Source organism: Strix uralensis, chromosome 5 (assembly GCF_047716275.1).
Source record: "Strix uralensis isolate ZFMK-TIS-50842 chromosome 5, bStrUra1, whole genome shotgun sequence".
NCBI lineage: Eukaryota > Metazoa > Chordata > Aves > Strigiformes > Strigidae > Strix > Strix uralensis.
Genome location: NC_133976.1, coordinates 16,889,613 through 16,917,032, shown reverse-complemented (window position 1 = coordinate 16,917,032; position 27,420 = coordinate 16,889,613). Strand labels below are relative to the sequence as shown.

Genomic DNA, 27,420 nt, shown 5'->3' with positions numbered 1-27,420 from the left:
CAATCTGAAAACAACACAAAACCTGACAAAGAAGCCAAGCTTTGTGCAACACAGTCATTCTTAAAAAACCACAATCATACATCATGCAACAGCCAATCTAGATATATTCCTCCAAAGCCAGCTGCAGTTAGAAGAGTGGAGGTTAAGCTTCTATTTACTTTGCAAACTTGGTTTATGCTCCTGTAAGCACAGAACCAAAATTGCAATCAGTGCACATTTCCAGTTCCCACTGCCATTAATATTAAACTCCAGCCAGCCTAGATATATTCCTCCAATGCCAACTGTAATTAAGAGCCTGGAGGTCGAACTTCTATTTATTTTATAAACTTCCTTTACATTTCTATGACCACAGAAGCAAATAGCAAACAACAAGCATGTTCACAGTTCCCACTGGCATAAACATTAAACTATAGTCCAATTAATACTAAACTGCAAATCTACTGCAGTTTGGAAGTGTAGTAATTGGAAGAACATATCTGATTCTGAAACTGTAAAAATTCAACCACAAAATACTGAAAAAGTACATTTTTATCATTGCTTCTCAGAGAGGAGTATCACACAAAAGCATATTACATACAAATCACATGAATGGTACACCAGTTCACCTTTTGCATGTTTTCATTCATTAATGTCTCTAGAGCAAAGTAAGAGCATTCCCCAGAAGGTGCCATTAAAGTATGAATTATTATTATCATCATTGTACAGCCTACCTTGCTTTTGGGTTTGACTTCACCACAAAGCTTCAAAAGATCTGAAGATAATGAACTAAAAGAAAAATTGCATTACAGTTAGAAAGAAAATAAGTCATATTTTTGCAGAATGTGTATTTTTGATTCTTCTTTCTATTGAAATGGTGGACAAAGTGGAATGAAACAATGTCAGAGGTACCTTCTAATGGATACAAAAAGAGGAAGTGATATTAATTTTTCTAGAACCAGATCTAGTTACCTGTTAACAAGATTGCTCACCTTCCATCTGTCCCAGGACTATGCAATGGAGCATCCTCATCAGTACTATCTTCCAAATTTTCTAGAAAATTTTTAAAAGAATAATGTTAATCTGTCTATCTACAACAGGACATGCAGGTTCTAAGTGCTATACAAAACAGCTCAGACAATGTTGAATGTAGATGAACAGCATACGAAAGGCAGGAATTTTCAAAATATCTTGACCATCTGTTAGCCAGTCTCCATTTAGTTTTCCTGGTATCTAAATAAACCATACACCTAGGCATACTGTGCCAAATGTGGTCCTCTATTTATTGTAGCAGAGCAACAAGGATGACAGAAAACCAGAAATAAATTCTAGAAGGAAATCTGGAAGAAAGAAGATAAAGCACAGGAAATTAACTGCAAGACATGGAAGACACAGGATGTAAATCAATAGACAGTAAGGATGTCTCTTCTTCCTCTTTGTAATCTTGCTCTGAGACAGAATCAGTTTGGTTATAATGAAAAAAAGAAGTATTTTTAACTAGCTAGTAAGCTGAGGCTCAGCCTCAGCTGATACAGAATGGCACCATTTGGGCTGACAAGAAGCAAGCACTTTATTAGTATATAAGCATTTAGATTTCAAAACAGGATGATGCCACCACTTAATACTATAGAACTGCTTACTAAAAAGAGATTCATTCTATTGAAGTCAATTTTAAAATTAAGCTGTTCAGTAGAAATGCTCCTGAAGTAAAATGGGTACACAAACCTGTCCACAAAAGACAAAACCAGCATGCATGTCACACACTGTCAAACATCAGATTAACATGTCTGCATGCAAATTGTGCAAAACATTAACTGAGCTGGGACAAGTTCAGGGCATATATTCAATCAATTCCAAACTGCTGGGAAACCAAATCCCCTAACTTGCATAATATTCTAATAATACATTTTAAGTATAGTTTAAGGGCATACGTAATACATTTATGCAAGCAAAGTTCTCTATTTTTTAACACAGCCATGAAATATTAAGGGTTAAATAATCTTCTAATGACATTCCATTACATCTCTTCTTTATTATTAGAGGTGCTTTAAGTTTATTTACTTAATTTCTGCCAGAAAGCAGATACCATTTGTAATGCGTGGAACCAATATATTTGGTATCCGTATAGGTATATGTGGTACCCATATTAAAATAGGTTTGTCCATGTATATGTTTTAAGTGCAAGTTTATGCTTTGGACAAAGGAAGAAAGGAAAGTCCTATAGTCTCCAATTGAATTCTGAGAAGGAATGAAGAAAAGGAAAATGTGCCTTCTTGTGTATACCACATCTGAAAGTGTTTCCTGAAAAAGTCAAAACCATACCTCAATCTAGCACCAACACCAACAATGCACTTCAGAGGTACTCAATTACTTAATTGAATTAACTACTCAATTAGTTTTAACAATGTAACCTTAATTTTCAGAAATACAACAATATTATAAAGAAAACAGGGTCACAGGAATAGCACTCTGAACTTTCTTTTTTGTTCCATCCTGGATTTGAGCCCACATTAAACCTTTTCTATACACATTATTCTATGTCTTCTGCAGAAGAGGGGATCAAGAGTACTGCTTCTTCTAGCAAGGCACAACAGTAGCATCAATAAACGCATTTTTTTAAAATAGAAGATTCATATTAGGGTGATGTTACTTCACCCCCTTCTCAAAGAACTTGCGGTCAGCTTTTACAGGCAACAAAGTAGCCACAAAAGGTGGGATTTTATTTGTAGACTCACATTCATGTGACTTGATATGTATTGATATTTATCTTCAGTTTGTCTGCAATTCAGCACAGGAAGACTGCACAAAGCCCCCAGGTAGAAACCAGCACACAGAATCAACAGAAAGAAATAAGAATAGGCAGAAGAGCAAGATTCTGCAAGAAGTCCTGAGCAAGAAGAGATGAAAGGGGCAATAAAATTAGTAAAGGCGGTACAGCTTGCAAGGAGCATCTGAGATGACTGCTAATAAACCCGTGACTGAAGAACAGTGGAGAGCTTTTCTGATGACTTGTCTTCATCCTCATACAGAGGCAACAATACAGTACCAGTAACAATGTCATACACTAGCACAGTTCATCCAGAGGAAATTACATTTGACCAGCCCTCTCAAGATCTGCACATACATGGCTGTGAGTCACATCCGTGAATGTCCAGATGTCACAGGTGGGAAGGAAAAGCAGCTCCTACCATTCTTCAGAAAGCAGTCACTCCAGCAACACCTCAGGACTCAACTTTGTGGTCATGTTAACTCTTCACAAGAGCAGATGGGATAGCAAATGGCAGTTGGTTCATCCACAAAGAAGGCAGGTGTGCATTCAAACCCCATTCTGAGGGTCAAAACCTGAGCCTGTGATGTGCTTTGCCGGAGACTGAACCCTTTTCTTAAGTCTACGCTTCAATGTAGGTGCACAACTACACTGGGGAATGCCCAAACTTCTTCAAGCCAAGTGTATTCAAATAGTTAAGAACTTCTGAAGATTTCATAGCTGAAAGAATGCATCAAGGGAATGGTTCACAAGCTCCCTGGGAAGTGCAACCACTCTGCTTGGCATGGGGCTGGCTGGGTACTGCTACTGAGTTGTCAGGCAGCCTGGTGAAACTGGTCTCAGGATCTGCTGCCACCCACACTTCCACCTGTGAGAATTGTGTCAGGTTACCAGGGAACCCCTGAACCAACAGAGTCCCTGCTAACCAGCTGGCAGTCCCAGCCTCCAAGCCTCACTATGATGGTGTCTGAACTCCCTGCAGCTCAAAAGGTTTAGTCACTAGTGATCTACAAAACACAGACTATAAGCAGTTTGGATTTCAGCATAGACTGAGGTTAGTACAGCATATTCAGTCGCGATACCCCCACAGTGAAGTTTCCTTCCTATAAAGTGTAAGCATAGTCCTGAGTGGCTTGGGTGTTTTAAAAGCCTCAGTTCATGCTTGCAAAGCATTAAAAAGCTTCTTTAATGAGTTGCACTCTACAAAAATGTTGACAATAGAGCAACCGTTTCAATGCATTTAACAAGTGTCTTTTCACTGCTTCAGGTGCTGTTAATAAGTAAAAACCTGTCCTGAGCTAAAGAAAATGCAATGCTAACTTCCTGGCTGGAGAAACATTGCTCTCACTCCAACAGGGGTGAACACATGCACATTAAGGGTCTATTTTAGATACATTATGATATTAATAACCACTGAGGTTCCTGAATAAATACTGGCTGTATGCAGCAAGATGCCCTGAAACAGATCTTCAAGTGTCACCTTTCAGGAAGCTGACAAAGTTGAAAAAGTAAGATATAATCTGCATTCTGTACAATATCTACATTACAAAATGAGCTATCTGCAAAAGGTTAGAAGTGACCTGGATGTTAAGAGCTACTATTTTCAGACCTAAAAGATGAGCAGAATTTGTCACAACTACAGCAGTGGTACATCACAAAACAGTTTTATGTAGTCTGAACATACTATAGGTTTGTAAGCAGCAAGTCATAAATCTGAAATACAGCTCTGCTTACCGCATTCACTTCTTATCTGACAAATCTAACATGAGGGCTATGGGTGGTTTCAGAAAGGAAGAAATGCTCTGTAAGCTCATGATAATGAGTACATTTACAGAATAGTTCATGCAAACTTCACACACTCACAAATTCTAAGATGCACCAGTTAGTGAACACGAATGAATTAGTAACTCATGCAGCTGTACAGTACACAGAAAGCTAAACATACTTACCCAGTGGTATGCTATCTAGGTCTGTGTAAATAACAGCAACAAGGAAACAAAAGCAACACTCCAATCAAAACATATCCATTTATAAGAAGAAATAAAACAAAAATACCCAAATGTATTCTAAATTTTTCTTAATATCATCTCATGAGAAGTAGAATAGATGCCGTAACAGACAGGTGATGCCACTTTCAAAATCACTAACGTATGATGATTGAATAGGATTGCATATTTAGAATTTCACATATCATACCAAATTGTAAATGCATAGTCTTTTGTAAAAATGACAAGCAGATTATTTAAATTTTAAAAGTCTCACTAATAATAAAAAAACCTCAACTTCTACAATTCACTGCCAAGGGGATATACTTAAAAATGACATACATGCCCCCTCCCTGGAAGTGTTCAAGGCCAGGTTGGACAGGGCTTTGAGCAACCTGCTCTAGTGGAAGGTGTCCCTGCCCATGGCAGGGGGGTTGGAACTAGATGATCTTTAAGGTCCCTTCCAGGTCGAACTATTCTATGATCCTATGCACATCAATTGCGAAATAGAGTTTAAGTATAAGATGTTAAAATACAGCATCTATTCAGAAAAGAAATAGCCTAGAATGCCCGGTACAGCATGCATGAAAGGCAAACATGACATGCAGCTGACTATTCAGAATACAAGATGACAAAATTACCTTGTAAAGCATGACCCAGCAAAGCATCAAGTTCAGGATTTAACTCAGCTTTTTCTTTTAGCATATGAAACAGCAGTTGGTTTTGAGTAGCACTAGTAATTTCTGTCTGCTTAAGGCGCCCCTCAAGAACTTTGATCTGAGCTTCTTTCTGAGCTGCTTGGAGACCCTAGGAGAAAGAAAGGAAAAGATGACAAATACTTTATCACAACTCTTTTTGTTACAAAATGAGAATTACCAAAACTTTTTTAAAACTACAAACACAAACAATGTGTACATTTTAACATTCCTCTCACATCCTAAAGATCAAGTGTCAACTAAACATCTTCTTTTGGGGATTTTTTTGGTGGGTTTTTTTTTAAAGAGTATCATTAAGCATTCATTTAACTTGTGTTCCTCAGACTCTGCCTTGCAAATATGCATCTAGTGGCCAAGTTGGACACGACTCCCAAGTACAATTCATAGATTCTTTGTATTTATTTAAGAGTAGCAAGCATCTGAAAAATCAACACCTCCACTTTTCACAAGTACATTTTTTTAATTATTACCTATGATACTCTATAACAAATAAGAGAAAAAAAAAAAAAAAAAAACAAACAAAAAAACCCAACCCAACCCCAGAACCGCAACCTTTCCTACAGACTCACTCAGCGAACTTTCAGCTTCTGCTGAAAGATCTCATGGCCTAACTTATGAGAGAATCCATTCTAAGGAAACTTCCCTAGATCCATGTATTAGCGGGAATTTTTAGTTGTAGAAAATGTAGTCAAGGAAGTTTACAGACAACAGTTTCCAAATAGAAGAAACAGTAGGGAAAAATGAAGGTACAACAGATCTTCTCAAAGACTTGTAGGGTAACAGAGGACTTTGAGTGTAGCACTTGAGAAAGTAGTACTATGGATTTACAGATTAGATTCTGATTTTATCATGAACTAAAACAAGATATCAATAGATACATTTTGCATGTGGAAACAAACAGAATAGACAGCAGGCATAACCAATTTTGCAAGAAAACATACCTTCAGTTTTTGTTATACATTATAATTACTTATCAGAAAGAGGAGAATCACCTTCACATTGTGGAGCTTTTTATAATGAGAAGTAGAAATTGTTAACAGAGTAAGTCAGAGGCACTCTTCTCATATTAACTCTGCTGCAAGGAACCAGGTATCCATTCAACCCACCCAAGGGCTGAAAAAAATCGAGACTGAGATTTGCAGAAGCCAATGTGATTGTGAGAATTTTCTTTTCCTTTTTTTTTTTTTTTTTTTTTTTTTTAATAAAACACACACAAACTTTTCTGATTACCTGCATAGTGATGAATCAAGAATGCAAAAAAAGAACAGAGAATTGGTCGGCGCGACTGACCCAAAGCCCATTTCAATAGCCTTGAAATCTTTCATTTGATTTAATGACACTGAGCATGGCCTCCAAACAGAAAGAAAAGCAGCATCAAGAGCGTATGATACATGTGTGCATGGGGTTATAAAACTGCTAAATACTCATTCTGAAAATATTACTCCCCCAGGCTTTCAGAAAAGCCCCTATTGCTCTAATCAAAAGTAGAAGTCTGGCTGAAGTATGCCACACGTCAATATATACCTTAAAACAAATTTTTTAAAGGCTCATATTTTTAAGGAAGTGGCTGAGCCGGTCTTTAAAAAAAGATCCTGGGCATTCTTTAGGAGCTTGTTGAAAAACATAGTAAGAGATTTATTTGATTATGAAAAGCTAGTGCTCTCATAGGAACAACATGAGGTAATTAGTAGAGAAAAGTAGGTTCTACTGGGAGCTGAAAAACAGGCAACAGGTTGAAGGGAACAATGGATCTCAAGGGCCTTCACACTGAGAACCAGCGTGACTCAGTAGTGTTGACCAGCTTTGCTTTGTCTAATGCACATTAGTCAGTCTGTGTCAGCACAGCTTCTCTCCTGGTACATGGCATAGTCCTGGTGCACACATATTTCACTTAATGCATTACCTTATTGATACCCATTGTGAGGAAGTGATCAAGCAAATATCGAGCTTCTGTCAAAGTGCAAGCATTAATCACTGCTGTTACATCCAAGGTCTCTCCTTCTTCCTACATGTGCAACAACAAAAACAGTCAGATTGTGAAAAATACCTTAATTTTTTTTTTTTTTAAATCATTACAGTAAGCATAGAAAACAGAAACAATGAAGATCCTGCAACATCACCCAGTTCACCCCCTTGGAACCTCTAAACCATGCATGAAGGATTTCTCTTCCAAACTATCCCCCAAACACCCCACAGTACAGACTCTGCAGCCTTCCCAGTCTCTTCCAGTGCTTCAGTTTCTTTCTATTAGAAGGCTCTTATCAAACTCAAACTCAGATCCCTTCTTTCTACAAGCTAAGCTATTCAGAGTGGATGCAGAAATGAGTGCATTTCTTCATTCTTTGCAGCCTTCATGCATTTGAAGACTTCTCCCCTTAGTCTCTTCCTCATTTTTCTTCTGATTATTCTCAGTCAATATTAAGCACACTGGTACCCTTAAGAATTATTGAGTTTTTTTGTGTTCACTACTTTTTTACTGGTAAAGTCCTGTAACCTTGCACCATGCTGTCCAAAATTCAATAAATTCTGATGTGAGTAAACTAGTAGAAGCTGCTGGTGATGTAACACGCATTAAAGCACAGATCAGCCCAAGGTGGGAGAAGGAGGACTCAAGCACTGCATATAAAAATATTGATAAGTGTTACAGTTCAGACTTCATGCTACCATGTGCCAGGAGACCTAGGAGACTCTATGTGGTGGATTCTTCCTGCTAGATCATGTAATGTATCATCATGAGAGTGCATCATGAGAGTTTTCAGATTTGGATTTCACTGCTTTTGGTAACATTCAAATTTCTACATCAGTGATAACAGACAATTCCCTTTTACTAAATTACTATTTGAAAACATCTACCCTAAACAAGCAACTTGGTCTGAAAAGGCTCTTTAGTTATAGAAAGCCACTGTTCCATAATTGAAAATATACTAAAATGCAATATAAAGAATTTACATAAATTCTCACATACAAAAATATTTAAATATATGTAAAGTATACAAAACCAGTACAAGGGAGCGGAAGCATATCAACAGGTGTAGGAAGAGGATACAAGCTGCTAGCCTTCAGTCCCCAAAATTATATTAATTTAATGCCAGTAGAATAGAAAGCATCAGCTTTGACATTTAAATGCTTTGTAATCTTAACTTGCATTACACTATTTACATTAAAACTCAGATCTAAAAGTTCAGTTGTATAAACACTTGATTTCAAACTTCACGCAAGTTTTCCACCAATTTTCTCTTCCTGGTTCAATAATTATACATCCAAAACAAGATTCATTTCTAAATGAGAACATTTCCAAGGCTAACACAGTTGTTTTTTTCTTTTCTCCATTTTACCATTTCTGCATTAGTATTTGACCCACCTTTGCTTCCTCCATTTGCATAATGTTTGCTTGGCAGTCAGAAATGCTGTCATTAATGTAGTCTATATTTGCAGTTAGTGATTCCATCTCTTCATTTATGTTTTGGACATTTCTATCTGCTTCACTGCCACCCCCATCCTTGATGAGCTTCTCCCTCTTCTTTGAAAGCTTTTCTCTTCTTTTTGTAAGTTCTTCACGTTGCTATTTTCCCCAAAGACACAATATTACATAAAAAGGAATCAGTAAACACTCAAGGCATTTAAGCACCTTTTTGTTTTGTTTTCCTTTCCTTGTTATACTTTAACTAACATATGATTTCTACAGGAAGAAGTTATACAGGTGAATATTTTAATATATCTGCACATGATCCATTAATATGCTTTTTATTTCTTACTAAGCACAGCAATCCCATGGTCCAAATGCTTACTGGAGTTGTTAAGAGCGCCTTCACTGACTGCAATGTATTCCAAGTCACTTTGCCTATTCCACCATCACAGCAATTCATTTACAGCAAAGGTAAATGCACTGCTCTCTCTTTATTTAATATGACAATACAGCCAAGAGTGGATAGTAAATCACCCACCGTAAGTAACCTGTTCATATCTGCCTCCATATTGGAAATGGTCATCCTCTGCATAATGATATCAGTCACTCGGCGTTCGAGTAACTGCCACTTCATCCTGGCTGCCCTTGAGGTGTAAACTCTGCTGGTCACTGCCTTCCGCTGATACTTCCTTCTGTGATAAATTCAAGAGAAACATACAGCTAAATCTAAAGTAATCCAATTACACATTTCAATGTGGAAATGATCAGGCGAGAATATTTTTCACAGACAACTTTAAAATTTTTTGCAGAATTTCTTGCAGTTTTTCATTGCACCAGACAGCTACCTGCACCCAGCGCTGAACTCTACTGTGCTCTAATATATCGCGTTTGATAAACAGGTATCAAACACTGTGGCATCTTGCATGATGCACCACTGAAACTGAATGCCACCTAAGAGTTGTTCCCTATTTAACAAGGGAGTCTGCTTCAAACCAGAGTGGAAGATCACCAATAAACTTAAGAAATTAAATTGTGTTTTCCGACAAGTTTTTATTCGTACTTAAGAACACTGCAGACATTGGATCACCAAGGGCATTTCTCTTTAAGAGCAGATTAACTGGATTTTGAAATTTTGGGGTTTCTTAATGTGACTTAATGCCATTTTATATTATTCCATACTGTCTTAAACCCACAAAACTCAAATTGCCCATTTTATGAGCATTACATGACAGCAGTTTGAAAAATAACAACTAGTGCAATAAGTGTCATCGCAAGATTATCTACTAGAAAGTCCATGCAATTTTCAGTTCTCTCCAGAGAGTATTCAGTTTTAATCCTTACCCTGTTCCATTTGTTGCAGTTACAGATAATGCTTGAACCCTTGCAACAGGAATTCTCATCTTCTGCTGTGCTGCTGTTCTTGAACCATCGTGCTCAGTTGATGAGCTAGAACTTGCTTCCTGTATAGGATGCTCAGGCAGGCTCAGCTTTCGACTTACTTTTCCTGCCACTTTATCAGACAGAGGCCTTACCTGTCGACGAAGGGCTGTAACCTGAAACAGAGTGCAGAGACACCATTACCTCTCCCCAAAACTGCATTCTAAGTTAGAGCAATACAGTATCATTCTGTTTTCAAAGATGCATTACTGTTTTACCACAATACCTCTTCAGTTTTGCGACGTAAGATAACTTCCTGATTTCTTTTCTGAGCTTCCAGAAGCTTGAGCTGATGCTGTGAAAAAATACAAGCAGCACATGATATTTTTTCCATTATCTGCCACAAGGACTGTACTGTATAAAAAAAGACCTTTAGACACTAATACAAGTTTGCAAAACTGTTGTGACATGAAGTGGTCAAGTCACAATTGTTTCTTCCTCTTTCTAGTGCAGAATGAAAATAAAGTGTGTCACTATATCAATTCTCTATCAAAAAGAATGCTTGCATGCAAGTAAGGTGGTAGCAACAGTTTTGTGAAGATTCACTAATAAAATAATACTGATATACATATCCAATAAGCTTTCTATTTTCTGTTGCACTCATCACCTGAAGCTAGAAACTGAGTTACCATAGAAGTCAAACCAAATTATCTGTATTTTGACTGGGTGAAAATATACAGGTACATGCCCGCCTCAGTGAACGCATATACACATGGTGTGTGCCTGCAAGCAGATGCACATCATGATGATAGATGCTTATTCCAAATTAAAGTTCTTTATCTGTCAAATCACCTCTCGTTTGCGTTGCTCCTTTTTAAGCTGTGCAATCTCTCTGTTTCTTCTAGATTCAGTCATTCTAGCTTTCTCCTGCTCTTCTTTCATTTGTTTCATCAAGCGAACCTGTAAAGAGGTCATCACTTAGAAAAGGTGTTTACACTGAAGTGCTGTTCCCTGCCCCCACTCATATAGTTTCTTCTTCAGATTGCCATCTTCCAGTATATTATGTGCTTTCGCCAACTTACCTCCTCCATCTAATGTGTCTTCTTCATTCAGTGCTGAATAACTGCTAATAACTGCTAATGAGCAGTGCAAGCTCCTCCATGTCTGATACCATAATTTCTGTTCATTAAACCTAAAAGCCACCCCTCTCCCCCAGGAATAGCCTAGTCTTCATAACTCTTCTGTTTGCAGACTTTCAAGCAGCTGACAGCAAGAACAGAGTTATCTGGTAGGTAACAGGAGATTTCAGGCCATTTTTCAGTAAACACCCATTGTACAACACTTCAATATACTGAAATATACCTTGGTTTTCTTCATTTCTGTCACCTCCTGCTGCAGTTTCTTCAGCTGCTTTTCATATTGAGACTGATTTTTAAGCAATCGTGCATGTTCCTTTTGCGCTGTTTGAAGTCTCTGCAGTTCTTTATTCATGGCTTGGAGTTTCTTTTCATATTCTGACTTGATTTTTTTTGCCTTTTCTTCTGAATAGGTCTCTACAGAACCTAGAGCAAAAGGAAATTCTTAATCTACTTTTGTTCAGAGTATTTTCACTTTGCCAGCCACAGCAGATGACTGCTTCCTCTGCTTTAGCATTATCTGCAATATCTTTGAAAATTTAATTTGTCTCTAGCTTCTGTGACCTGCACCGCTTCAACCTTTCCACCTTGTATGCGTTTCTTGGATAAGAGATCAAGTGTCAACACTTTCCTTCTGATTTCTTTGCACTAGATAACAGATATCTGAGCACCTGAAGACACATGCTTGTTCATACATATGTGCATAAGATCATAACAGTCTCAAGAGCCATCAAGCCTAGTATCCCTTTTCTGGAACTGATCAAAAGGGAAGGTCTAAGGAAGAATAAGGGAACACCAAAATCATATGAAGTATACAACTATAAAGCACATATATCACATTTTTTAAAAGAAACACACAAACAAAACGTTTCCCCCAGTACTCTCCCAAAGTTCAAATATTTGTGGCTTATGACTTCCTGAGTCAGAGCTATTTTTTCATCTCAATACTATTACATATTCAAAAAAGTTTGGTCAGTAAAACATCTCTGAAAGGCCACTGATCCTAGTTCTTATTTGTATGCAAATCAAAAGGAAGTGGGGGGAGGAGCAGGAAAGAACTTTTAATTCAGGAACTATCTCAAGGTCTACGTTAAAATGAGTGCTCCTAGAAAACTGAAAATGCTTATTCAACCAAATCAAATACCTGTCAGTACCAGTATCTTTTTACAAAATTTCTCTCAATTCTGGTAGAAACTAGAATGAGTAAAGTATGATTCACTGGTACAAACCTGTTTCTGTTTTCTGAAATTTCTTATCACATTTGGAAAAGGAAGTGGGGGAAGTAGCAAACAACACAGCATCTAGATTTAAATGATTTTGTACTTCTTACCCAAGTTTTGAAGAACTTGATCTCTTTCAAGCTGAGTGTCTCGAATTTTATGTTGTAGCATCATTAGTTTCTCTTCATATTGTTTTTTCAGTGTTTGCAACCTTCGTTGGCTGTTCTCTAGTTCATCTATGAGTTTCTGCTTAATGGCTATTTCACATGTGATATTTGCCAAGTCAGCCTGATAATTTTCTAAAATAAAAAGATTTGAGTAATTAAAAATTAAGTCGTCTGTTAAAGTAACAGCAAGGATCACAAATATAGATACCCCCTGCAATGTTAGGGCCATTTCCTGACATGTAAATTATGCACAGGAGAATTCTACACAAAGTTTCTCTTGCTGCATTGTGCTACTATCTGCAATAAAGCCTCCTCTTTAAACTCTCTCCATCCTAGAACTGGGAAAGAGGTAGGGAAACATATCTCTCTCATTGGAGCCCATGTTGTAATTACATTTAAATCTCAAAATCAGAAATCTGTCCTTCTCCATACAAAAGGCTCTGAGACTTCAGTCACACCTCAAGGCTAGAGAATAACTGTCATTCATAAACCCAGCCGGTTATAAAAGGAAAATTTGACTGCTGGCAGACTCCAAGGGGAGATTTTCCCTTCTCTAGCTCTTAGAAAGATAAAGCCAAAATTCTGAGAAGAGAGGAGCCACCTCAATCATAGAAGTGGAATGGTGAAGGGAATGAGAAAAGTAGGAGGAAAAAGTAAGGAAAAAGGACTAATCCACAAGCTAAGTTTATAAAAGTTTAATTCATTTTTTTTGTCAAGTAGGTCTTTTTTTGGCTTAAGATTATGTGCTCCAGAATAAAAAAGTCAGTGAGGATTATTTTTTCAGGTTCTGCAACTCCTGGTATTGGTTTATGTGACTCTCAGACAAGAAGGAACCAACAGACTTGGTTTGCCCATTTGGCCCAGCTCACATGAGAGAACTGCTGGTGATGCTGTCTTTGACTCTAGCAGTCCTAAATTGCATGCCATAGGAAAATAAGGAAGGCTGATGGACTTTAAGTCTTTCAAAATTAAATTCTACCCATTTCCAAATCAGCTGAATAGGAGCTATCACCTTAGTGATTAGTCCTGAGACATAAAAATAACCCAGTACTTAAATCTTACACTTTTGGATATTCTAATCAAGGAAAAAATGCGTTATCAAATATCTAATGGCATTTAATTAATTTTAAAGTCAGTACGGGGACACTTGATCTGATATCTATTACATGTTTTAGTATCATAACCAAAAAAAGACAATTCACTGGACATACAATCCACGGAGAATTATGGACAGTGGGCTGACAACATGCTATCTTGCCTACCAAAACCCAAGGAATGACAGACAGTATTTGTAAAATTCTACAGAATATTGCACTGACATCACCTTTTTCATCAGAGTCAGAATCTGATTCATCTGAGCTTTCAACAACTTCCATGTCATCTTCATCCTCATCATCTTCCTCTTCTTCATCCTCATGATCGCTTACTTCCTGAACTTCCTCCTACAAAATAGAAAGATATTGAAGGACACCCACAGTTTTCCATCCCCCAGTCACTTGTGACTATCACTGCAAAGCCACAGTATTCACCTGACCCATTCCTAATTTCCTTTCTATAACCTTGTAAATCTTTAAACAGACAATGAACAAGTAAACCAAACACTTCTAAATACTTACTACTTCCAATTCATTATTCTCTCTCTCCGAAGTGCCTTTTTCATCTCTCTTCTCCTGCTCGTTATCTGTGTTATCCTCTTTAACACTAGCAGAAGAGGCACAGACACAAAATATTCACAAACTGAAAGGGCATATGCTTCCCATCCCCCAAACCAGTAAGTTGTAATTCCAAATAAAGATGAAAACCAAAGGTAGTTAGACAAAGGCACATGTGTTGGGCATGGGTAAAACACAACTTCCAAACTCCCGCAGATAAAAAAGTAATGCTTATTTACCCTTAATCTTAACTTGCAAAATAATATTAATGATTAGCACATTGTTTTAGGGCATATTGCACAATTGGGACAACCAGAATACACATCTTCATATACTACAGCAGTATTCCTTTTGCATGGAAGTTGCAGTGTACCCAGAATAGCTTTTACAAAACAAAGAACATTATGTGCAGGTACAACATACATTACAGGTATTACTACACTCTCAAGCTATAACAGAGCTTACTATGCTTACAATCATCTGAAAATTTATGTATAAGCCTTAAACAATATCCTAATTTATCATACTATAACTACTCTTTTGATGGGTTATCTACTTTGACATCAAGGGAATCCTCAAAATAGGCATTGACACAACAGCAGAAAGAGTCAAGAAATACTGAATTTTTGCAATAGGACTGGCAATCTCAAAAAGAAACTTTTCCCAACTATTAAGATCACATTTTAGTATATTTCCATGCTTTTGTTTTTCAGACTATGATTCAAAACTTATTTAAATGTCAAGTATCTCTGTATTCTTTCCTCTCTTGGCAACCTGAACTGGAATGATAGCTTATGCAAATCACAGCAGAGTTTTTTTGGGTTTGTTTTAAAGGTTTCACGTATTAGCCATTAGGATGAGTTTTAAGGTTTTTAAGTGCACATTTGGACATCACATGTAAATGTAAAATTCAGAAGTCAACGGCACTCTGCAAATTGTCACGAGCTAAATGTCAGTCCCTCTAGTGCTACATGTGCAAACCCAAACCATCCCCAATAGGTGAGAAATCATGATAGAACAGGACTAGACACCACAGGGGATAGTAACGAAAAAAACATGGTTAGGATTGCATAATGTGGAATCCACCTAACCTAACTTCAGCTGCATAAAAGTTTGGCAAGTTATGTGCTGCCGCTGATCATGCACGGTAACTAGAAATGTACATCTTCCTCCACTGACACCAAAAGGAGCTCAGACTTGAGGACTAACTCTTAGTAAATCCAACACTCAGTGCAGCAACAAGAAAAGTTCAGTAGATTCGAGACACTAATTTGTCAAGTGACACCTAAAAGCCACCTTTAAAACAGAGCTCTACTCTGAAGAGTGACAATTAAGTAACACATTGCTTCTGTGAACACGTGATTTTTTGTTGCACTATTTTCTAAGCTGTTCAGTGCTAACTGGTTCCTTCTGCCCCACTCTCCACCAGTGAAACCAAATCCAGCTACAGCTGACCATGTGCAAGGCAGAAAGCTTTTACTTGAACTGTCTGAATCCATGCAGCACCCAGGGAGCTGGAAGTAAAAAGCCTAACCAGATTTGTACAGGCAAAAAAAATGCTAAACAGGGAACACCAAGCCACGCAATCTCATTTTCACAAATTCTCATCTCACTCAGCCCACAACATGTTCTGTTTTATGTTGGTCAATAAACCTAAATGATAAGAGATCTCAGCTTCAATCTTCATGCAAACTGAGGCAAAACCCCAGTTTCCCTTCTGCCTGCACACAGCACGGAGCTCACCGCTACAGAGAATTTGTGTTCTGCCTAATAAAGGGGAGAGATAGGAGGAAGGAAAGCCAGCAGCTCTCCCAGGCAGAACTGTACTGCTTAATTTGTGTGCTACTGATCTGAAGATTCACATCATCTGCATGAATTCAGTGGGGGGTTTTTGGATCAAATTAGACAGCTGAAATATAAAAGCTCCATTACTTGCGATTTTAATGACAGTATATTTCTCTTTTTAGAGCCCTCAACTGCTCTCTATGACTAACTACTTTATCTACTGCTTTGGCTGAAACTGAATGGAAGGAATGGTCAAGGCTTCAGTCACATGGTTTCAAAAATAAAAGAAGCAGACTTAACTGAGGTGTGAAGGTCCAAGACCTTGATCTCACATGCAAAAATGATTAGTGTCGTATACTGCCCGCTATACATTTTATACCATATGAACTACTGTGCCTCCCTCCTGCCTTTCATTATATACAGGCCATGCAAGAAAGAAATCTACTTAACTCTATAGCAATTCCCAAAGGCACCACCTCCCCACAAACACTTGCTCAACACTGTGCAATCCCAGAGTCAAACTCAATTCCACAACAGGTTTCTTCCAGTTAAAACACTTGTTGAAAGTCAAAACACAGGAAAGAATTTTGAAAAGCCAAATGAACTACTCTTGAAGTACCTATGAATCTGCCCAACTTCTTTTCATGTATGACAACCAGTTAATTGAAATGACAGTTAATTAAAAACCTGGGAAATATTCCAACCTTCTTTCTTCTTGACTGCTTTCCTCAAGTTTCTGTAGCCTTCAAAAGCACGAGGTACAGTATTGGAAGGCCAAGCCAATGAAGGACAAACCAGACAGTGAAAAGCAAAAGTGATAAGAAGGTAAAAAAATGATATATGAGCTTGTGGAGTTTAAAATGAAATTTTAAAAGATACCATCAAGAGACAACAAGTAGTAAAAAGGCAATACATTTTGCACAGTTGGAAAGTAAATAGAAAACAAAGAAGCAGCATTTGTAGGTTAACTAATCTGTCACTGTCAACAATTGTAAATTCAAGTTACACTAAGGAAGAAGTTTTAGATATAGACAATATATTTCACTTTGAGTACTATTTCTAATATGGATTTTAAAAATCTCTTAGCTCTAGAAAAAGCTTTCTCCTCTTTTGCCACTTAAAATTGGCAGATAAAACACTGAAAATTGCAAGAAGTACTGCCACTGAACAAAGTTATATAGCTCAGGAATATATCAGGAAAAAACAAAGCACTAGTTTTATATATGCTGATAACGTAGTATAAAATAGTGACGAGAAGATTTTAGTACTAATATTCTAAACCATATATTCTGAATATAATTCATATATAAATCTTCAAACTGCATTTATTTTTTGTTTTGGGGTCTTGTTTGTTTTTAAATAAAAAGCAGGAGATTGCAGTTTATTTTTCTGGGATTCAAAAAGTACATGCCAATGATTGCTTGTTATTTTTTAATAAATTAACAAAAAATACGCATCAGAAGCAATGAGATGGACAAAGTGTTAGTAGCTTTACTTGTATTTTTCCCTCTTGAACAAATGTGGATGTATCAGTAAAGAAATGTCTGCATGACTTCTTATATAAGCGTAGAGATGACTTAAATTTCAACAACTACTGAAATTCCTCATGTTGCCATTATGAGCAAGTTTGGAGCAAGAGCTTTTGCTACCTTTTCACCTTATACTGCCTGCCATCTTCCTTCAGTAGCGGTAGGAGCTAATCCCATGTAATTTTATTTAATTTAGTTTAGTAAAAGGTTAGGGAAGTCAAAAGACAACAGTCAAAAAAGGTTACCAGGTACGTAAGGCTGACTAACAATTGAAAGGGACATGGGAGGTTTTCTCTGGTCACACCGTGAGAAACTCCAGTCAAGCATTTCAGTATTTCAGTAGCGACAGCATTACTGTCATGTAAACTGTTTTCGATAAACTTTCTGACAGATGGTTGTTAAAGGCTACAGATATATAGCAGTACGTACCTGCTGCTCATTCAGAAACTGGCTATTAGATCTTCAGGCTAGCTCACAACAATTTAGATAAATTGCATGTACTTAAAATTATGCACCTTTCATAATACTGACCCATAACCAGGAAAAAAACAGATCAAGAAGGTAGCAGATGGGGCAGAAATAGTAATTAGGCTAACCGATCCCATTTTAAAAGCAAAACACTAGTTAGACTATTTTAAAAGAACAGCAACCCCAAAAAGAAATAGTACAGTAAAAGCAGCTAAATGCCTGTAGAAGACATAAGTAGAGCTAAGAATCCCTACCAAACTGCAGGGTAAATTGTCCCTCTGCAATACATTAACATACCCATTTATAATTCCTGAAATTTCAATAGAATAAAAATTCACAGTGATATATCCTGTACACAGACTTTGCATTTCATTAATTAGATAGAAGCACTCTGCAGGAAACAAGTATGACAGGCTATATGCATAATCCCTAAATTCTAACATTTCTTAGCTTCTAAGGAATTTTTCTCCCAATATATGTACCTCAGAAATTTATAAATATTTATTACAAAGCAGTCTGCAGATGGCCCAGTAGATAGATTCAAACCTTACCAGCAATTTGAAGAGTATAATCCCATTCTATAGAACACAAGACCTGCTTTAAGATGGAGGCCGGACCATCAAGAGGTCTCTTCCAACTTAAATTTTTCTATGGTTCTCTAATTCTATAATGCTAGGATAGAAAACTGATTTCAAAAATAGTTTATAATAAGTAGTCCTTACTTCTGGATCAGACCACATGGCTATCCCATTCACAAGATTATTGTCCTGGTGTGAGCCAGAGTGATTGGACACAGAAGCTTCTTTCAGGGGAAAAAAAAAAAAAAAAAAAAAAAAGAAAAGAAAAGAACAAACAACCCTACTGTACATGGGGTAAAACTTCTAAATGTTTCTTTTAAGTGATCATCTCCTACAATAAGAGATATTATTCAATATATCTGGTAACATTAATCTGTTTTCTGGTCACAGTCCTGTCTGCTACCTAATACTCAGGCCTCAACCTAACAATTGGGGCTCTATCCAAGCATGTATTTAAATGCATGCTTGATTTTAAAATGTATTTAATTAAGGAACATATTGAAGTGTTTGTCTGAAGAGAGGTCAGAACATTCTGCTGATTTCATTTAATACTTCCATCCTTCCCTCAAGTTCTTACAAACATGAGACATAAAACCTATCAAAATCCCCGTAAAAGTATAAGAGTTTCCTGAACAATGATATGCAAAGAAAGAATCTAGTCCTCTATATGTATCAGACATTTGTGTGGTGAATGGATTTACAGATACAAGATGTCAAATTGCAGGTATCATTAACTCAAATCTACTTTATACTTCAACTATATTTCAGGCTTATACTGTTTTAGGTTTAACTTGTAGAAGTAGTTTGAAGGTCCATTAGTAAAAAGAGTAATAGATTAGTGTGTGGAAGTAATAGAAGTGTGGAAAATTTCAAGGAAAAGGGAAAGATCTCTAATGGAATCAAAGTCTCAGAGTAAACAAGCAGATCCTTCCTTTACTAACTGCTGTTTGAACAGGCATTTATATCAATGTCTATGAGCATTTTAGTAGATGAGAAGTTGAACAGCAAAAACCAGCAAAGCATGATGTTGCAGAGAATTAGGAAACCTCAAATTAAAAACATCCATAAAAGCAGAAGATAAAGCAAAAGAAGCCATTCCAAGAACTACCAAAGAATTCCCAGCTATTTCTTCAGAAAGCTGTTTCAGTTTTGACATACACTAGAAAAAAGTTTATAATTTTGGGTTTTGAAAACTTCTGTTTAATTTCAGATGCATTTTAAAAACATTTTTTTGAATATCAAAATTTATGGAGAGCACCTGTGCTTTTACCATTGTGCATAATGATGTAGAAAAAATCATTACAACAGAAACATTCATGCTACAAATACTGAATACTTCACTGGAAGAAAAGATGCAAAAGAAAAACACCTATAACTTCAATATGTAAAAGGGTTTGAAAGAACAGCCATTTAGGATCCAAACCCACACAGCAAAAACAAATGAATTTTAAAGTCTCAGTCGTTAAAAAGTACACCTCTACTAATAAAGAGAAAACAAATAGCATTATAATTCATACACCACCTCTTTTTCTTTTTCCTTTCTTTTTTTTTCAGCTTTTCTAGATCTTTCTTGGCTATATCTAGAATTTCCATTGTCTCTTTCTCTGAAGAAAGCATAGAAGCAGAAAATGCTGATGGTCCACCAAAATACGTGGCTCTTGTTGAAGCTCTTGACAAGTTGCGTCGAAGATTTTCATTCACTGCTTCACTTTCTAATAATTTTGCTCTTAAAAAAAGAAAGAATAATTGTAGATCATGTATCACAAGTATTGCTAATGCATGAGATGTATATTCTTTAGCATCTGCAACTGCAATGCCTTACCTTCAGTTTAAAAAGAAACTACAAACCAAGGTGAAGTCTCACAAAATACAAGTGTAGTAAATCCCTTGATAAGACCATTTGACACAACAGTTACATATACTGTGTATTTATCACATACCTTACACATAATACATACAAATATAAATGTCTGTATAAATATACACACAGATATATGTACAGATATATATCTGCATATGCTGTATGTATATACACATTACATGAAAGCTACACAAAAGCTCTTAACACTAACTGGGAATAGGCCAGATTTTTTTTTGCATGGTACACCTCCACAAAATAGAAAAATAAAAATATCTAAAATATTTAATACTTTTTTTTTAATTTAAAAAGAAAGCAGATGCTGGGTTTTTTTAAACTCTAAAGTTTAACAAGTAATTTCTCAGTAGTAACACTTATATGCAATGTTATAAAGTTATACAACAATCATTCCAAGTTTCGCTGTTCTTTGTGTAACAATATCAAGTCATCATCATCATTTAGGCAACATCTTACTTTTATTTCTATTGTCAGCTTCATCTTTAATATTTTAATTTTTGTGGCCAAGAGCAACACCAGATGGTCTTAGAAGCTGAAGGACCACTAGTCCTAAAGTAATCCTAAATAGGAAAACAGCTTAAGTATTTACTTGCTAACACTTCTAGTTTGTTGGGGTTTTTTTTAAAAAAAAAATGTTCAAATACATATTATGTAAATACCTGAGATCTTCAATTTCCTTGATATAATTATGAATCATGTTGCTAATTTCTTCATTTCCTTCTCCTTTGAAGAGAGAGAAAGGAGGGGTGGGGGAAGAGAAAGGTTGAGAAAGGGCGGCAACAGTATAAATATCTGAATACAGCTCTTAGGTAGAAGGTACCAGCAAAGAGAAACAGTCATATGGGCTACACGTTTAGATCTTATCTGATTTGTAAAATGTATTTCCTCTTTAATCTGCATTAAGTTTTTTGTTCCTCTGTATCATATGTTCAGGATTATTACAAGTAACTTTTTCTATTTAATTTGTTTTCCATATTAGCACCTTTAACAATGCATGTACCATGGCAAAGGTAACCTGACAAACAGCGCACAAAAAGAACAATGCCGTCATGGTAAGTCAATTGGTTGATTATTCTACGAGATGAAAAGCAAGCGAACATTCACCCATCTGTGTCCAGGTCCTCATCCAAAGCAAAATATTTAAGTCCATTTATAGTTAAGCATACAAATAATTCCTATCCAAAGGTATTATTTCATATTTCATGTTGCTCATAGTCCTAAATAAATGGTCAAATCAGTGTACCAAACTATTTCTATTAATAGAAGAATGTTGGGTTTGTGTGTGTGTGGCAGGGTTTTTGGCGGTGGGGGTGGGTGGGGGTGGCCTACAGCGATGGCCCCCTGTGACAAGCTTCTGGAAGCTCCCCTGGCTCCAAGTCAGACCCACCTCCGGCCAAGGCCGAGCCAATTAACAATGGTGGCCATGCCTCTGCAATAATGTATTTAACAAGGGGAACCTGGGAGGAGGAGTTGGAGTTGTGAGAAGTTGTGAGGGAGACACCTCTGCAAACACCGAGGTCAGTGGAAGAAAGGAGCGGGGGAGATGCACCAGAGCAGACACTCCCCTGCAGCCCATGGTGAGAGGGCAGGCTGTCCCCTGCCACCCATAGAGGTCCATGGTGGAGCAGATGCCCACACACAGCCCATGGAGGACACCAGGCTGGAGCAGGTGGCTACGCCCAAAGAAGGCCATGACACTGGGGGAAGCACCCGCTGTTGTATTTCAGTGCCGAGAGGACTGCAACATATGAAAGGGGACCCACGCTGGAGCACCTCGGGAAGAGCTGCAGCCCATGGGAAGAACTCATGTCAGAGAAATTTTGTGGAGGACTGTCTCCTGTGAGAGGGACCCCACACTGGAGCAGGGGAAGACTGCAAAGAGTCCTCCCCTTGAAGAGGAATGAGCAGCAGGACTGACCACAACCCCCATTCCCTGTCTCCCTGCACCACTGTGGGGGAAGGAGGTAGAGAAATCAGGAGCAAAGCTGAGCCCAGGAAGAAGAGAGGGGTGGGGGAAGGTGTTTTTACAATGTGGTTATATTTTCACTGGCCTACTTTAAGCGGTGGTGGTTTTTGAAGTAAATTAATGTTCTTTTTCCTTCCCTTAAGGAGTCTGCCTTTTGCTCATGACCATAATGGGTGAGTCATCCCTCCCTGTCCTTAACTCAATCCTGAGACTTTTGTTGTATTTCCTCCTTCCCCTTCCTGAGGTGGAAGGAGTGAGCAAGGGGCTGTATGGTGCTCAGTTGCCCTCTGGGCTCAAACCAGGACAGTGCTTTGTGGCACCCAACATGGGGAAGAGGAATGTGAGATAAGGATAGTAATTGGGAGATGTAATGGGCAAAACACAGACTGAACCCTATTAGCAGAATAATCATGGGAGTTTGTTATAGCTGTGGTGAAGAGACAAGGGGTGAATTATGTAGATTGTGTTTCAGTATTGTGATGATGTTACTTGCAGAGGCAAGAGGGGGAATATGTTGGGTTTGTGTGTGGCAGGGTTTTCGGTAGCAGGGAAGGGGACTACAGCAGTGGCCCCTGTGAGAAGCTTCCTGAAGCTCCCCCAGCTCCAAGCCAGACCCACCTCTGGCTAAGGCTGAGCCAATTGGCAGCAGTGGCTGCACCTCTGTGATAACATATTTGAGAAGGGGAACCTGGGAGGGGGAATTATGAGGGAGACACAGATGCAAACACCAAGATCTGGGGAAGAAAGAAGGAGGAGGAGGCAGCAGGGAAATGCACTGGAGCAGAGACTCCCCTGCAGCCCATGGTGAGAGGGCAGGCTGTGCCCCTGCAGCCCGTGGAGGTCCATAGTGGAGCAGATACCCACATGCAGCCCATGGGGGACACCAGGATAGAGCATGTTACTGCACCCAAAGAAGGCCAAGACTGTTGTAGTTCAGCATTAGGAGGACTGCAACACACAGGAGGGACCCATGCTGGAGCAGCTCAAAAAAAGCTGCAGCCCATGGGAAGGACTAATGTCAGAAGACTGTGAAGGACTGTCTCCCCTGAGAGGGACCCCATGCTGGAGCAGGGGTAGAGTCCTCCCTCTGAGGATGAATGAGCAGTGGGACTAACTAGAACCCTGCTTCCCTGGCCCCTGCACTGCTGGCAGGGGAAGGAGGTAGAGAAAGCAGGAGCAAAGCTGAGCCCAGGAAGAAGGAAGAGGTGGGGGAAGGTGTTTTTAAGACATGGTTATATCTCTCACTGTCCTACACTGTTTGTTAAGTAGTGATGGTGTTTGAAGTAAATTGATGTTCTCTTCCTTCCCCTAACAAGTATGTGTTTTGCCTGTGACAATAATGGTCAAGTCATCCCTTCCTGTCCTTATCTTGATCTCTCAGCCTTCTGTTGTATTCTCCCCTTCTGATTGTTGAGAAGGAGTGAGTGAGCATCTGCATGGTGCTCAGTTGCCCTCTTAACTCAAACAAACCATGACAAGAAATCTCCAGAAACAGAGGAAAGAATCAGATGGGGGCCTATCCCTGCCAAAGCAAGTTCTATATTACTGTTACAAAGGCATCATTTCATTCCAAGGTACCCATGAAGCAAGAACATAACTGATTTAAGTTCATGAACTTTTGGAGCAGTTTACACACAATGCACCCACAGCATACCTGCTCTGGCTAGCACTTGGTTGGCCTGATCACTCATAAGTTGTGTTATTCTTGCTCTCAGTGCATCAATAGTCTCTTGCATTGCTTTAATTCTAACACGCAGGTTGTTGTTTTCTGTTTGCAGCATTGCATTTTCATGAAACATGTCATTGATGCTTTCAACACCTTCTTCATCTATAATCCTTTTACCCTTAAGAAAGTAAATATATTTTATTACTAGTAAAGGCTGACCTGCACATGAAAAATTAACTTAGCAAAGGCAATCCACAGATTACTTGAAATTCCAAACAGACACTCATAGCAAAAGAATCTTCTCTCAAGAAGTTTAAAACTATCCATTTATCCATTGTTTTCAAAACACTGATGTCTGGCCAACACCTTAGCATTTGGGTCCTGTGTAATTCCGTCTTAGTCTGAAATACAAGTTCTTGAAGCGGTTAAGAAATAAGAATACAATTCTTTATCAAATCAGGATACTATCTCAAGGATAACAAAGGAGAACACAGTTTGATAACCACATTTATTACTGAAGATATTTGTTTAAAATTTCAGGAAGAAATGGGCATTGTGTCATATGAGTATTTGCCTTATATAATTTAAAATGTAATTTTAAAACACAATTTTTTTTAGCTAAGTTTTTAAAAGCAATACACAGTAACTGTACACTTTCATTTATGCATCATCCTAAATTGTGGTCATTTTTGCTTTGGAAGTGACTATTTCTCATTGTTGAGCATGACAAGGTCAAATTTTGCATTTCAAAAAACAAATAACATGCAGCATCTGTTGACATCATCAGCATTCATTGAGGTATCTTTTCTCTGGGGATGCAATCCAAGTTTTCTAAGAACATCTGGCAACCACTGGAATTAGAAGTGTTGCTTAAGTTAGGGTTGCTATTCAAATTTTTTTTGGTGTATGAAGTGGAAGTAGCCAACAGGGAAAAAAAAGCTGTAAAACTGTAAGTGTTTTAAAGCAGAAGAAATCCTAAGAGGATAAACTTACTGTTTTGTATTCCATGAGTTCCATCTGTAGCCGTGCAATCTCACTGCGCAAAGCATTTATTTGTTGACTAGCCCTATCCTGATTAACCATCACCTTGTTCTTGATGTTCCGTGCCCGATTGGCATACTTTAGTGTGTTCAAAGTTTCCATGAAGTCTCGATCTGAAGGGCTCACACATGCTATCATGAGCGTTTGACTGGAAGTTAGAAACAGGTCAGCATTATACATCAAGAACAAGAAGAGTAGAGAGAAGCTAACAGGTCTTCAGGTAGAAGGTGAAACAAGAATAGTGACTTCACAACATTTGTGAAAATATTCTTCAATCTAACTCACAGTGGAAGACTGTCAATCACAAAGTTACGCACTGTTACATCTTGTATCACCCTAGCATAGCATAAGAGTTGCTAGTTCACTAGTTGTTCTACATGTAAAATTATAAAAGCAATTAATAGGTGTTCTTAGATATGTTTTTCAAGTTATATTCAGTTTGCCTAATCATACATAAACTGAGATTTAGGAACTTAAGATCAATCTGAAGTCCTAGACAGTGATTTGGATCACACAGCTGTCAAGGCTGCCTCTAATCCCTGCTTAATCTGAAAGTTGTCTGAATGTTCATTTTAGCTGTCCATGTATGTGTGTAACTGCCCAAGGTACCCTATCGTCTACCTCACATTTTATCGAAGTCCAAACTGTCCAAATTCTCTACTCCAAATTATCTCCTGTTTTCCAACAGAAGCCAAAAAGCTAGTACTTACCCTTAGTATATCTGGCTATAACTGTATTTATTCAATGTTTCTTAACACCACTGCTTAGAGAACTTCCATAAAAAGCAGCAGGACCTGAGATCTAAGCCCAAGAGGGCTATGAACACCCACCTTCCTTTCGAGTTCCTATAACACCCTCTAGCCAGCCCATCATAGGATATGCCGGGTGAGAACGTACTCCCTGCTCCAAATGAAAGAGTGAGCAGACAGACCAGCAAGAACCAGTGGGACAAAATGAGAAAAAGGAAAAAAAAAAATTTTCATTCCAACCAAGTGGTTTCATGTGGGAGACATCAGCATGTCAGCCCTGCACAGCCTCTGAGAAGCAGCTAGGTTTTGATGAGAAACAGGCCTTGAAAGAAAGATAAGAAACTGCTGAGTTGTGCCAAGGTGGCAGGGAAAAACAATGGACAGCTGCAACACTGAGCTGTGGAAAAGTACTGAACTGTGAGAAGTTACCACCGTGTGAACAAGAAGTTGATTGGTCTGTACAGCGTGTGTTAGAGTGGTCTTATGCTGGTAAGAGAAAAGGTTGATAGTTGTCTAATTGCTGATTTGCTAATTATGAAGTAAGAGCTTTGGTGAGAGCATAAGTATGTACTATTGGAAAAATAAATGGCTTTGCTTGATATAACTCTCAGAGTTGTGCAAGTCCGATATTCTCCCGCAACAGTTTCATCCTTCAACAGGCAGATGGAGGAACAAGGGTCCCTTCCCTCACTCCCTGGAGCACACTCATTTCACATCAGATAAAAATGGCCTAGAGGGGTCAGAACCAGAGTTGAAGATGTAGATCATACTCTCAAGGTGCCTACATGGCCTAAATTCTCAACAGATAGGGGAAAACAGCTACATTTGATGGACTGAGTACTCCCCTCCAGGCCACAGAGGAATCTGCTTCTCTGTTGTATGTTAGAGCTTAGATGGTTGCGTTAAGAAGAGTGCACTGTCTCCAGGGCAATGAAGAAATATCTGAATTAGGCAGACTGGATTCTGATCTTCACTTTCTATAATTTCAGACTGAGACAAATTAATCCCTGCATCTCTTTGTGAGGCAAACAATTACCTCCACCACACACATTGGGAAACTAAACTGGAAAGAGTAACTAGCCTGAGGATACAAGGAAGATTTGATTTCAGCAATTCTTTCTCAGATCTCCCGAGTACTTTTGTGTCAGTTCTCCAAACTGTTTGAGTTTAGTCCTCAAGATAAGAATATGTGAGATTAACAACAAATATTTAATTGACATCAGGACTACTTGTGCTTTCAGTTGAGAATGTGATTACTTTTCTAAACCTCAGAAGACTAGTTACTAGGTGTCTGTCTCGAAAACTGAACAACTTGAACTCCACTTTCCTATCTGAATTGTATAATGGACTAGGGGTCTTT

The 27,420-nt window shown here is 38.0% G+C and overlaps 1 protein-coding gene across 10 annotated transcripts in view; it reads right to left on the bottom strand.

The window, feature by feature from the left end:
• KIF21A (kinesin family member 21A) overlaps positions 1-27,420 on the bottom strand; it is a 93,342-nt gene that overhangs the window by 22,386 nt on the left and 43,536 nt on the right. For 5 of the 10 annotated variants that reach the window (XM_074870021.1, XM_074870013.1, XM_074870016.1 and 2 more), the window contains 19 exons: positions 25,264-25,459; positions 24,259-24,448; positions 21,298-21,361; positions 20,285-20,488; positions 16,892-16,930; positions 14,367-14,451; positions 14,075-14,192; positions 12,694-12,882; positions 11,590-11,789; positions 11,080-11,187; positions 10,514-10,582; positions 10,192-10,403; positions 9,389-9,542; positions 8,806-9,006; positions 7,348-7,449; positions 5,370-5,535; positions 4,693-4,713; positions 969-1,029; positions 711-765 (listed from right to left, as the gene is read on the bottom strand). In XM_074870021.1, the coding sequence (XP_074726122.1) occupies positions 711-765; positions 969-1,029; positions 4,693-4,713; positions 5,370-5,535; positions 7,348-7,449; positions 8,806-9,006; positions 9,389-9,542; positions 10,192-10,403; positions 10,514-10,582; positions 11,080-11,187; positions 11,590-11,789; positions 12,694-12,882; positions 14,075-14,192; positions 14,367-14,451; positions 16,892-16,930; positions 20,285-20,488; positions 21,298-21,361; positions 24,259-24,448; positions 25,264-25,459 (2,434 nt within the window). The remainder of the gene's footprint in view (positions 1-710; positions 766-968; positions 1,030-4,692; positions 4,714-5,369; positions 5,536-7,347; positions 7,450-8,805; positions 9,007-9,388; positions 9,543-10,191; positions 10,404-10,513; positions 10,583-11,079; positions 11,188-11,589; positions 11,790-12,693; positions 12,883-14,074; positions 14,193-14,366; positions 14,452-16,891; positions 16,931-20,284; positions 20,489-21,297; positions 21,362-24,258; positions 24,449-25,263; positions 25,460-27,420) is intronic. The other 5 variants (XM_074870015.1, XM_074870023.1, XM_074870017.1 and 2 more) reach the window with 3 other exon arrangements.